Source organism: Lontra canadensis, unplaced genomic scaffold (genome assembly GCF_010015895.1).
Source record: "Lontra canadensis isolate GAN:19392208 unplaced genomic scaffold, GSC_riverotter_1.0 scaffold9, whole genome shotgun sequence".
Taxonomy (NCBI): Eukaryota; Metazoa; Chordata; class Mammalia; order Carnivora; family Mustelidae; genus Lontra; species Lontra canadensis.
Genome location: NW_022631003.1, coordinates 30,767,344 through 30,779,973, shown reverse-complemented (window position 1 = coordinate 30,779,973; position 12,630 = coordinate 30,767,344). Strand labels below are relative to the sequence as shown.

The window sequence follows — 12,630 nt, the reverse complement described above, 5'->3', positions numbered from 1 at the left end:
AGGGGGGAGTAACAATGTAGTGCCTTTAGACTGTCGAACTTAGGAGACCATCAACTGTATATAGACTGCTATATACTTTGGATGTTATATATGAAACTCATGGTAACCACAAGCCAAAAATGCATAAAAGATATGGAAAAAATTAAGAGAAAGGAATCCAAGGTTAACACTAAAGAAAGCCATCAAATTACAGGGGAAGGGAGCAAGAGAAAAAAGGAACAAAGAACTACAACAACCAGAAATAAGTGAACAAAATGGCAGTAAGTACATAGATATCCATAATTACTTTAAATGTAAATGAGCTACACGTTCCAATCAAAAGACATAGGGTGACTCAATAGATTAAAAAAATTTAGACCTATCTATATGCTGCCTGCAGGAAACTCACTTCAGAGCTAAAGACACATAAAAACTGAAAGCGAAGGGTGGAGAAAGATACATCATGCAACTGGAGGCAGAGAATAAAAGCTGGGATAGAAATACTTGTATTAGACAAAACAGACTTTAAAACAAGGACTATAGCAACAGACAAAGAAAGGTATTACATATTAATAAAGGGATCAACCCAAGAAGAGGACATAATAATTGTAAATATCTATGCATTCAATATAAGAGTACCTGAATATATAAAGAAAATATTAACAGACATAAAAGGGGACACTGACAGTAATAAAATAGTAGGGAATATTAACACTCCACTTATATCAATGAATAGACCATCAAGACAGAAAATCAATGAGGAAACAGTCACTCTGAATGACACATTAGGCCAGATGGACATAAAAAAATATATACAGATCATTTCATCACCAAATAGCAGAATACACGTTCCTTTTAGATGCACAGGGAACCTTCTCAAGGATAGATCGCATGCTTATCCACACAAGAAGTCTCAATAAATTTAAAGAAACTAAAATTATATCAAGCATCTTTTCTAACTACAACAATATGAAACTAGATATCAATTACAAAAACAAAACAAAACAAAACCCTGGAAAAAACACAAACTCTCGAGGCTACACTACGTGCTAAACCACCATGGAGTCAATGAAGAAATCAAAGAAGAAATTTTTTTAAAAACCCTAAAAACAATAGAAAATAGAAAAACTACAGTTCAAAATCTTTGGGACACAGCAAAAGCTTTTTTTTTTTTTTTTAGCAAAAGCACTTCTAAGAAGGAAATGATATAGGACTTTTTCAAGAAACATGAAAAGTCTCAACCAATGTAAGCTTTCAAGTAAAGGAACTAAAAAAGGGACAAAATCCAAAGTTAGTAGAAGGAAGGAAATAATAAAGACCAGTGTGGAAATAAATGAAAGAGAGACTAAAGAAATCAATTAAAAGATCAATGAAACTAAGAGTTGATTCTTTAGAAAGATAAACAAAATTGATAAACCTTTAGCCAGACTCATCAGGAAAAAAGAGGAGACTCAAAATCAGAAATTAAAGAGAAGTTGCAACCTACACTACAAAGGATTATAAGAAACAACTGTGAAAAATTATATGCAAAAATATTGAATAACCTAGAAGAAACAGGTAAATGCCTAGAAACATACAATCTTACAAATGAATCAGGAAGAAATAGAAAATCTGAGCAGATCCATTACTAGTAATGACATGGAATCAGTGATCAACAAAATCCCAACGAACAAAAGTTCAGGAGATGGATTCACAGGTGAATTCTACCAAATGTTTAAAGAAGTGTTGATACCTATTTCCCTCAAGCTATTCCAAAAAATAGAAAAGAATGTTTCCAAGTTTATTCTATGAAGCAAGCATTACTCTCATACCAAAATAAGACAAAGATGCCACTACCACCACCACAAAAAAAAAAAAAAAAACCTATATGCCAATATCTGTGATGAACATAGATGCAAAAATCTTCAGAAAAGAATTAGCAAACCATATTCAACAACACATTAAAAGGACCATTGAACCTGATCAAGTGGGATTTATTCCAGGGATGCAGGGATGGTTCAATATTTGCAAGTTGATGAACTTGATACGCCACAATAACAAAATATAGAAATCATATGATCATCTTAATAGACACAGGAAAAGCACTTGACAAAATTCAATATTTATGCATAAAACTCAGCAACATGGGCTTAGAAGGTACATATCTCAACATAAATAAAAGTCATATACAAAAAACCCAGAGCTGACATCATACTCAATGGTGAAAAATCAGGAGCTTTTTTTTTTTTTTTTAATTTTTATTTATTTGACAGACAGAAATCACAAGTAGACAGAGAAGCAGGCAGAGAGAGAGCAGTGGGGAGGCAGGCTCCGCGCTGAGCAGAGAGCCCAATGCGGGGCTTGATCCCAGGACCCTAAGATCATGACCTGAGCCGAAGGCAGAGGCTTAACCCACTGAGCCACCCAGGTGCCCCAAATCAGGAGCTTTTCCTCTAAGATCCAGAACAAGCACATACCCCTCACCACTTTTATTCATTGTAGTACTGGGAGTCCTAACCACAGCTATCAGACAAGAAAAAGAATAAAAGTCATCCAAACTGCTAAGGAAGAAGTAAGATTTACTTTTTGCAGATGACATGGTACTACACATAGAAAGCACTAAAAACTATTAGAATAAATGGTTTCAGTAAGTTGCAGGATACAAAAATCAATATACAGAAATCTCTTTTTTCTATATCCTAGTAACAAAGTAGCAGAAAGAGAATTCCACACACAATTCCATTTCTAATTACACTAAAAAGAATGAAATACCTAGGAATAAGCTTAACTAAGGAGATGAAAGTTCTGTACCTCGAAAAGTACAAAATATTGATGGAAGAAATCAAATGACACAAACAAATAGAAAAACATACCATGCTCATGGATTGGTAGAATATTAAAATGTCCACAGTATGCAAAGCAATTTATAGATTCAATACAATCCCTATTAAAATACCAATAGCATTTTTCACAGAGCAAAAATCCTAAAATTTGTATGAAACCACAAAAGATCCCAAATAGCCACAGCAATCTTAAGAAGAACAAAGATGGAAGTATCATAATATCAAATTTCAAGATATACTATAAATCTATATTCAAAACAGTGTGGTACTGGCACAAATATAGACATATAGATCAACAGAATAGAGCACCCAGAAATAAACCCATGATTATATGGTCAATTAATCTATGACAAAGGAGGGAAGAACATACAATGGGAAAAGACAGTCTCTTTAATCAACAGTGCTGGGAAAACGGGATGGGTACATGGAAAAGAACAAGATTGGACCACTTCCAGGATGCCTGGGTGGCTCAGTCGGTCAAGCATCTGCCTTTGGCTCAAGTCATGATCCTGGAATCCTGGGACTGAGCCCTGCATCAGGCTCCCTGCTCAGTGGGGAGTCTGCTGCTCCCTCTGCCCTTCACCCCACTTGTGTTCTTGTTCTCTCTCTCAAATAAAGAAAATCTTAAAAAAAAAAAAAAAAGATTGGACCACTTTCTTACACGATACACAAAAATAAACCATAAAATTTCTAAAAAACAAAACAAACAAAAAAACATAGGCAATAATCTCTTAGACATTGACCTTAGCAACATTTTTCTAGCTATGTCTTCTAAGGTAAGGGAAACAAAAACAAAAATAAGCTACTAGGGGTTGGGGGGGGTGTGCCTGGGTGGCTCAGTCCATTAAACATCTGCCTTCAGCTCAGGTCATGATTCCACGGTCCTGGAACTGAGCCTTGCATCAGGCTCCCTGATGAGCAGGGAGACTGCATCTCTCTCTTCCTGTGCCTGCTGCTCTGCCTACTTGTGCTCCTTTCTGTCAAGTAAATAAAATCTTAAAAAATAAACTACCGAGACTACATCAAAATAAAAGGTTTTACATGGCAAAGAAAAGCATCAATGAAACTAAAAGGCAATCTACTGAATAGGAGAAGATATTTGCAAATGATATATCTCATAAGGGGGTAATATTCAAGATAAAGAATGTATACAACGCAACACTACAAAGACCCTAAACAACTCAATTTAAAAATGGGCAGAGGATCTGAACACACATTCTCCAAAGAACACATACCAATGGCCAATAGAACATGTAAAGATGCTCAACATCACTAATCATCAAGGAAATGCAAACCAAAACCACAATGAGAGACCACTTCACACCTGTCAGAATGGCTAAAATCAAAAGAAAAGAACTAGCAAATGTTGGGGAGAATGTGGAGGAAAAGGAACCCACGTGCACAGTTGGTAGGCATGTAAATTGGTGCAGCCATTGTGGAAAACAGTATAGAGGTTCTTCAAAAAATTAAAAATAAAAATACTCGGACATCTGGGTGGTTCAGTGAGTTAAGTGTCTGACTCTTAGTCTCAGCAAAGGGCCATGATCTCAGGAGTCATAAGATTAATCTTCCATTGGACTCCATGCTCAGTGCAGTCTGCATGAGATTCTCTCTGTCCCTCCCCCCACTTGCACCCACACACTCTCTCAAACAAATAAAATATTTAAAAATAGATATACCTATATATCTGTTAATTCCATTGCTGGGTAATTACCCAAAGAAAATGTAAACTAATTTGAAAGGATATGTGCACCCCTATGTTTATTGCAGCATTAATAATAATAGCCAGGATATGGAAGCAATCTAAGTGTCCATTGATAGATGAATGGATAAAGAAGTGTTATAATAGTGTTTATATAGTAGAGTATCCTGATCAATGAGATTTGTCAGAGGTGCAATTATTAGTAAGAAGTGGTGTGTACATACTCACACAAACACACAGGAATATTAGCCATAAAAAATGAATGTGATCTTGCCATTTACAACATCAGAGACCTAGAGGGTATTATACTAAATGAAGTAAGTCTGACAGAAAAAAACAAACACTGTAGGATTTCACTTACATGTGGAGTCTAAAAAACAAACGAACAAACAAAAAGCAGAAACAGACCCATAAGTACAGAGAACTGATGGTCACCAGAGGGGAGGAATGTGGTGGGATGGGCAAAATGGGTGAAGGGGAGTTGGCGTGCAAGCTTCCAGTTTTAGAATGAATAAGGATAAAAGGTAGAGCATAGGGAATATAGACAATTATTTATAATTAATTGTTATAATTAATTATAACAACATTGTACGGTGACAGATGGTAGTTACAGTTGTGGTGAGCACAGCATAGAGTTGTTGAATCACTATGCTGTATGCCTGAGACTAGTATAACATTGTGTGACAACTAAACTTTGATGTAAAAAAAAAAAGGATAAAATCATAAGCAAAAATATATTTACAGTAATGTATTTATCAAAACAATTCATGTATAAGCAGACTCATGCAGTTCAAACCCTGTTGGTCAGGGGTCAACTGTATATACAAAATCAAACCATAAGGTGATACTTTTTTCATTTATAAGATTGTCAAAGATTTGAAAGTTTGATAACAATATTGGTGAGTGACAGCGTGAGTGAACAGTAACCCATAAACTGTAGGAAATAACTAATGTAACAACTCTGGAGGCAATTTGATGATACTCATAAAAATGTAAATGAATACGGTCTTGGACTCAGAAATTCTACTCCAGGAGCAAATATTCTTACACGACTGTGCAAAAGTCTACGAATAAGACCATTCATTGTATGCTTGTTTACAGTAGTGATTTAAATATTTACAACTACAACTTGTTATGGCATACCCATACGATGGAGTACTGTGCAACTATTAAGAGTTAGGTCTATTTATACTAATATGGAATGGTCTTTAAAATATATGGTTAATAGAAAGCGCAGGAAAAGAACAAAAAAAATACAATAACTCACTTGTATAAGAAAAAAGATTTTTAAAGATTTTGTTTATTCATCTGACAGAGAGAGAGAGAACACAAGCAGGGAGAGAGGCAGAGGGAGAGAAAGAAGCAGACTCCTTGCCGAGCTGGGAGCCTGATGTGGGGCTTGATCCCAGTATCTGGAGATCATGACCTGAGCCAAAGGCAGAACCTTAACCATCTGGACCACCGAGGTGCCCCAAGATACATGTTTATATATATGAATATGTGTATATACAAGCTCATAATTGCTCATCTAAAACCCTTGAGACCAGATAGTCCTTGAACCTAGAATATCTTTGGATTTTAGAAAGATCTTGTTCTGGAATTTAAGCTTTTTAAAGAGAGCAATTAGTTACATTATGGGAAGCACCCATAATCAATTAAATTGTTATTTATGCTTGGAGAAGTATTTACAGATTAAATGATAAAACATGGGAGGAGAGGGGAAGAGTTTGGGGTAAATGCATTAAATAAGATTTAGAAAAGAATTATTGAAGCTGTTTGGTGGATATTTTATTATATTATTTTATTTTATTATCTACTTTTATATCTTTTTAAAGTTTTTGAAGTTTTCCATAATAAAAGTTCTAAGATCTATTTCTGGAGAGAATTGTAAATATTAGCAGGGCAAAGTAGGATAAAACATTAGCCTCATCATTTCAAATTTTGCTGAGTTCAGATTAATTCTGATTTTGCTGCCACATGAATTATGGAAAATCCAAGGCATTTTGGTTTTGGAATTGTAAAGAAAGGACCTTAAACTCCACAACATATGACAATACAGAAAGTTGTTCAGATTAGTTTCTTCTCATAGATACAACTAGGTGTTGGAGGATGGGAGATGTAGAAGAGGGAAGAAATTTTTTACTTTCTACCTCTATGTAAGTCCAAATTTTTTAAGTTTTCACATTAAAAACTTTACACTGAAGAAAATCCCTGAGACATTTGTCTTGTGACTGCTGTCTGCCCAATTTTATTCAATACTGAATACTTGCAACAGGCTATATACTTTAAGTATTGAAGGTACGATAAATCATATGTACAAGGATATGCATTAACCCCTCATACACTTTGATCATAAATTTCTTGACAACACTCAATATATAAAACTGACAGTAGCATATAGTGAATTTTTAAATGCTTGAGTGTGTGCTTTATACATTCTTAGTCTTTAATCCTATACTAATTTTCACTATAGGATTCGGTTTCCTTCCAGATTTAAGATTTTACAACTAAGTGACTTAAGTAACGAAAAACATGGTATCAGTGAAGGACATTTTATTTGTTTAACTGTGGTAAAATATATAATCAAAGTTGAGTATTTTCCCCATTTTTAATATACAGTTCAGTGGCATTAAATACACCTGGCCAACCACCACCACTGTCCATCTCTACAACTTCCTTCACCTTGCAAAACTGAAACTCCCATTAGACAATGATTCCCATTTCCCTCTCCCCTTAATCCCTGACATTCACCATTTTACTTTGTCTCTATGAATTGGACTACTCTAAGGACCTCATGAGTGAACCCTATGATATTTGTCTTTATAGGATACTGTTAATGTCCTGAAGACACTGTCATATTAAGTCTTGAAGAGATTTATGATTAAAGCATAGGATTTTGTTTATATTGTTTTGGGTTTCACTGATTTTGTACCTGGGCATGACTTATAATAAAAACATAACCTTTTTCACTTAAATAGGTTACTGGATATTAGGAAAGCTTTCTTTATTCTCAGTTCTGTTGTTATTAAGGAACCAGGAAGGAATGGATTCTTAATGTGAATGTCTATTTTGAATGGTTATTTATTATTCCATCACTTTACCACATGCTGTATTAAGACAGGCAACATGATTTACCTAAGAGTTCTTACCTCAGAGTTTTATGTTTCAATTTACTACATGGTGTTTTTCAGCAGTCCATAGTAAAAATTAAGTATAGTACTGAAAAAGTTAGTCTACTTGAGAAAACTGTCATGACATTCAATCTCCTGTTTTTCACTGTACTTTATCAGATTATGTGTTTAAAGACAAAAGTACCATATATATAAAGAAAATGTTTATATGTCACTTTTTGAAGGTTACAGTCTTCTTCCTCCCTTGATGACTCAAGTCCAACAAATTTAATGAAAGATTCTCATGCTATCAACTGCAGGAAAGTAAGTAGAATAAGTAATATTCATGAAATAAGTGGGTGAAATTTGTTTCTTAATTATTTGATAAAAGATGCCCTCATAAAAAAAATGAACTCTTTTCATGTTTTTAAGAGGGAATATAGACTAGTGGTTGACCGCAAAGTTGCTGGACACGTGCTATGTGGGTCCATGTTGTGACTCAGACACATACTGCTGGGTAACCTCATGCTTGTTATTTAAACTCTGTGCCTCTCTTTCCTCTTCTGTGAAACAGGGACAGTAATAGCACCAAACTCTTAGAGTGATGTGTGAATTAAGTGATTTGATACAAAAACAAGCAAAAACTTAACAGTGCCTGGTACATAATATGCGCTCAATAAATGGTAGCTAGGATATTATTGTAATGGGTTCCAATTCAGTGGATTAAATGTACTCCTTATGGTCTGGAAAAAAATTTTAATACAATACACTATGAGTATTACATACTGTTTAATTCAGTTAAATACTTGCTATTCAAAAAACATTGTTGCATATATAAAACTGACTAAACATAGTGGTAAATATCTGGAAGAGTGACATACAATTTAATTCTAATGGATCCCAGAAAACAAAAAGATCTAAAGTAGGTCTATAAACAAAGTGGTATTTAAAAATAAAGTAGGAGAAAAGAGAAGTTAAATCTGATCAGGCCAAAAAGGAAATTAAAAAAAAATGTTTTTATACAGGGGGCCTGGGTGGCTCAGTTGGTTGAGCAACTGCCTTCTGCTCAGGTCATGATCCTGGAGTCCCAGGATTGAGTCCCATATCGGGCTCCCTGCTCAGCAGGGAGTTATCTTCTCCCTCTGCCTCTCCCCCTTCTCATGTTGTCTCTCTCCCAAATAAGTAAATAAAATCTTTAAAAAAAATGTTTTTATACAAATGTCATGGGTCTTTTGGTCTAGTATTTACCTTTTGCTCATACATTTAGCCAATGTTTATTAGGTAGCTATTTTGTGCCAGACAATAGGGTAGAAGAAGGGGGTTAAGTCATTCCAACATAATCTCCACATAGTGTACTTTATGTAGACATTTTATAGATCAAGTTCATCAACTTAATAAGACAACATAGGTAAATGATGTATCTTTTTTCCACCAAGCATTATTGTATTTATTTAGTGTTCAACATAATGTTTAAGACACCATACATTGCTTACAGGAATTTATATAGATGCTAAAATTATCAAAGCAAAAAGAAAATTATTTACCTAAAACTCGAGATCGTGGTTACTTTAGCAGAAGAGAAAAGAGGTTGTGATCAGTGGGCAATTGCCAGGCTAATAAGCTATCAGTAATATTATATTGGTAAATGATGTATGTTGATGAGCTACATTAACTACTGAATTGTTGGACCTGTAACTGTGTAATAGTATGATAACTTTTTGGTAGAAGCCTTTAGTTTAATCCACTTCCACTCCAAACCACTATTTTCCATTGTAGTTTCATGTGAGATGGTTTTACCATCATTTTTCTTAAAAACAAATAGCTCTTCCTCCTCAATCCAAAATCCTCAATCCGTATAATATGTACATTCATTTACTGTTACAATGTGGACTTTGCCATTAGGTGGATCGGTTAGAATAATGGCCTCAACACTTGGGCAAGCTATTAGCCTCTTTAGCCCTCAGATCCCTGACCTCATGACGTTTGAAACATGAAATGCCTGGGGGTGCCTGGCACACAGTCCTCAGTGAATGCAAGCGGCCATACGGATGAGGCAGGCCTACATCTGATCATTGCTAAGAGAGTTTCATTTCATTCAAGTAGGAACCTTACTATTTATTATTCTTTCTTTTCAGATTTCAAAAAAGGAGTCGATTCCACTAAATCCTTCTGAAATGGGGAAGCCAGAGGCTACAAGGCAAAACCAGAGTGCTGATAATTCTCACAGTCACGAGCCACTCTTTGGTAAGATTTCTTTGGCAACTGCCCGCCATTTTAGTTTTCCAAACACTTTCTTCATCATGATATTTTCAGATGTAGGAGAGCTCTAAAGGAGCAAAGACTTTTAAAACTAAGATTTTTCCCTTCAAAACCCTAAATACAATGATCATACTCGACTTCAAGATGGTTGCTACTGAATGTACCTGTCATTAAAAATCCCGTTATCAATGGAATTAGTTATGGGTATTGTTAATACATACTATCTAAATAAAACTAAAGTACTTCTATTTAGGGGGAAAATGCCCACTTCCAAGAATAAGCACTTTTAAATGTACCAATCATAAAGTGTTTAAGATGTAATTATTCATTTTAACTATGTTTATGTAGACTCAAACCAAGTAAATTGAAGTGACACAGGTTTATACTATCCATAACTAACATTGATCTACTGGAAATGTATGTCAAAGAGAATCAAAGAACTTGAAAGAAACTGGATTTCAGCTTTACAGAGAACCACACATTAATCATCTCAAATTCTATTGTACTTCGAAAGATTTCTAGAGAACTTTGGCTAACTGTAGCTGTATGTTAACCCATAATTTCTAGATCCTCTTTCTTATCTCTAACTTAAATCTTGTTTCTATGGTTTCTTATTTCCTTCTCCAATAAAAAAATCTGGTTATTTCCCCTTTTATAGGATTTTTCAGATGTTTGGAAGAGGATGCTTTTGTGTCAGCCTTCTCTTTCAGAATAAAGACGTACAGTATTTTAACAAGGCAGATTAAAGTTAAGTTTATCCTTCCAGGCTCTATGTGGACACATGCATAAACACTGGCCCCTAGCTTCCAATGGACTAGAGTCAGTACCTTTTAGTGCTGTTATTTTCTTTTCTTTTTTTTTTTTTTAAAGATTTTATTTTTATTTATTTGACAGGCAGAGATCACAAGTAGGCAGAGAGGCAGGCAGAGAGAGGAAGGGAAGCAGGCTCCCCGCTCCGCAGAGAGCCCGATGCGGGGCTCGATCCCAGGACTCTGGGATCATGACCCGAGCCGAAGGCAGCGGCTTTAACCCACTGAGCCACCCAGGCGCCCCTAGTGCTGTTATTTTCTATTTGAAAACTCATAGATCACCTCATTTATGTGCATCAAATGAGTTCTCTGCAATTTCTCTGATAGTACATGGTTATATAATAGGTGACCCATTTAAAAATATATCAGCCTTCTGCAATATAAGGCTTATGCTTTGTCTTCAGAATTTCACTGTATATTATTCTAGCCTCGCTTTGCAATTTTTAGTTTAAGTTTTTTATTTTAATTCCAGTTAGCTAACATACAGTGTAATATTAGTTTCAGGTGTACAATATAGTAACTCATCAGTCATGTACAATACTGGGCATTCATCACAACTGCCCTCCTTCATCCCCATCACCTGTCTCTCCCATCCACTTGCCCCCCTCCCCTCTGATTACCATCAGTTTGTTCTCTGTAATTAGGACTCTGTTTCTTGCTTTCTCTATTTTTTGCTCGCTTTGCCATTCTTAATGATATTCATCTTTTAACCTTCAAATGTACTTACACAGGTCTGTATTTTAATTTGATAGGTGACAGTGCCCAGCTGGATTTTGATGCCCTGTGTGACAATGATGACACAGCCATGGCTGCCTTCATGAATTACTTTGAAGCAGAGGGGGGCCTGGGAGACCCTGGGGACCTTGGTGACATCCACTGGACACTCTAGCATTTGATTCTTAATTCTTACAAATTAGGAATGTGTTAAAGCATTTCATTGACAAAAAAAAAAAAACTATATAATCTTCTGTACTGTCTTGATCTTTTATTCCCATTAATAGTCTACCAATTGTTATAGATGTGCACCTTATTTCCACGGCAGTATGGGGAAATGTGATGTTTCCCTTCACAAAGAATGGCTCAGAGTTTCCTACAGACAGATCCCTTTTCTCAGTGACATGGCTTAATACCCACTAGTTGCTATCTTTTTGTTAAAATATTTCTCATCAAGAATATCACATACATCTTGTTTTGGTTTTGTTTTTATTTTTATTTTCTGATGCAGTTTTTGAGTGTGGGGAATTTAATATATTGACATTTTTCTTTGTCTAAGATTAATTTATAATGGACTTATACTAGTAGATTTATAGAAGTTGGAACATCTCCATTTCTTGTATATTTCCTGAATTGAGGATAAGGCTTATACACTTTAAGAAAACTCTGAGCCCTTGAACACCTAAAGAGAGGGTACAATTGGTAGTCATAATTGCAGCGAATATAAACTTGGGCAAATGTAACCAGGATAGTTATGCTTGGTCAAACACTTAAGATGGGCTTTAAGTGAGAGAATTTATTTAAAACTCAGGAAAAAAAAAAAAAAGTTAAGGGATTTTCAGTTGGCTTACAGAAAAGGAAAGATCTTGGGGCCTAGATCTTGATAATTATCCTTTGCATATAAGAATTGTTGCTAATGTAACCAGTCAAGATTTTCATTACATGTAAAACCAGTTTTTGATGCAGAAAATGAGCTTAGTGAAAGATTAGCCCTGGACAAAAATACAAGCCCGAGCAGGTTAAAGATCTTTTGAGAAGTCACAGTTAAATTCATATTTTTAAAATGTTTAATGTGTGTATATCAATTTCTTGATATACATTTGGGAAAGCAATGGTCTCACTGGTTAAATTATTAGTTAACTGACCCATGAACTAGCTGTGGCCTTCTAGAATAGGCAATTACAATTAATGTTGCCTGAAACCAAAGGTAATTATACAAATGCTAAGTGTAGTTT

At 35.1% G+C, this 12,630-nt stretch overlaps 1 protein-coding gene across 5 annotated transcripts in view; it reads left to right on the top strand.

The window, feature by feature from the left end:
• Positions 1-11,636, top strand: part of ARNTL2 (aryl hydrocarbon receptor nuclear translocator like 2) — a 101,758-nt gene extending 90,122 nt beyond the window's left edge. For all 5 annotated transcript variants that reach the window (XM_032855196.1, XM_032855199.1, XM_032855197.1 and 2 more), the window contains 3 exons: positions 7,859-7,937; positions 9,749-9,857; positions 11,434-11,636. In XM_032855196.1, the coding sequence (XP_032711087.1) occupies positions 7,859-7,937; positions 9,749-9,857; positions 11,434-11,570 (325 nt within the window). In that variant the 3' untranslated portion in view covers positions 11,571-11,636. The remainder of the gene's footprint in view (positions 1-7,858; positions 7,938-9,748; positions 9,858-11,433) is intronic.
• Positions 11,637-12,630: the final 994 nt, after the last annotated feature.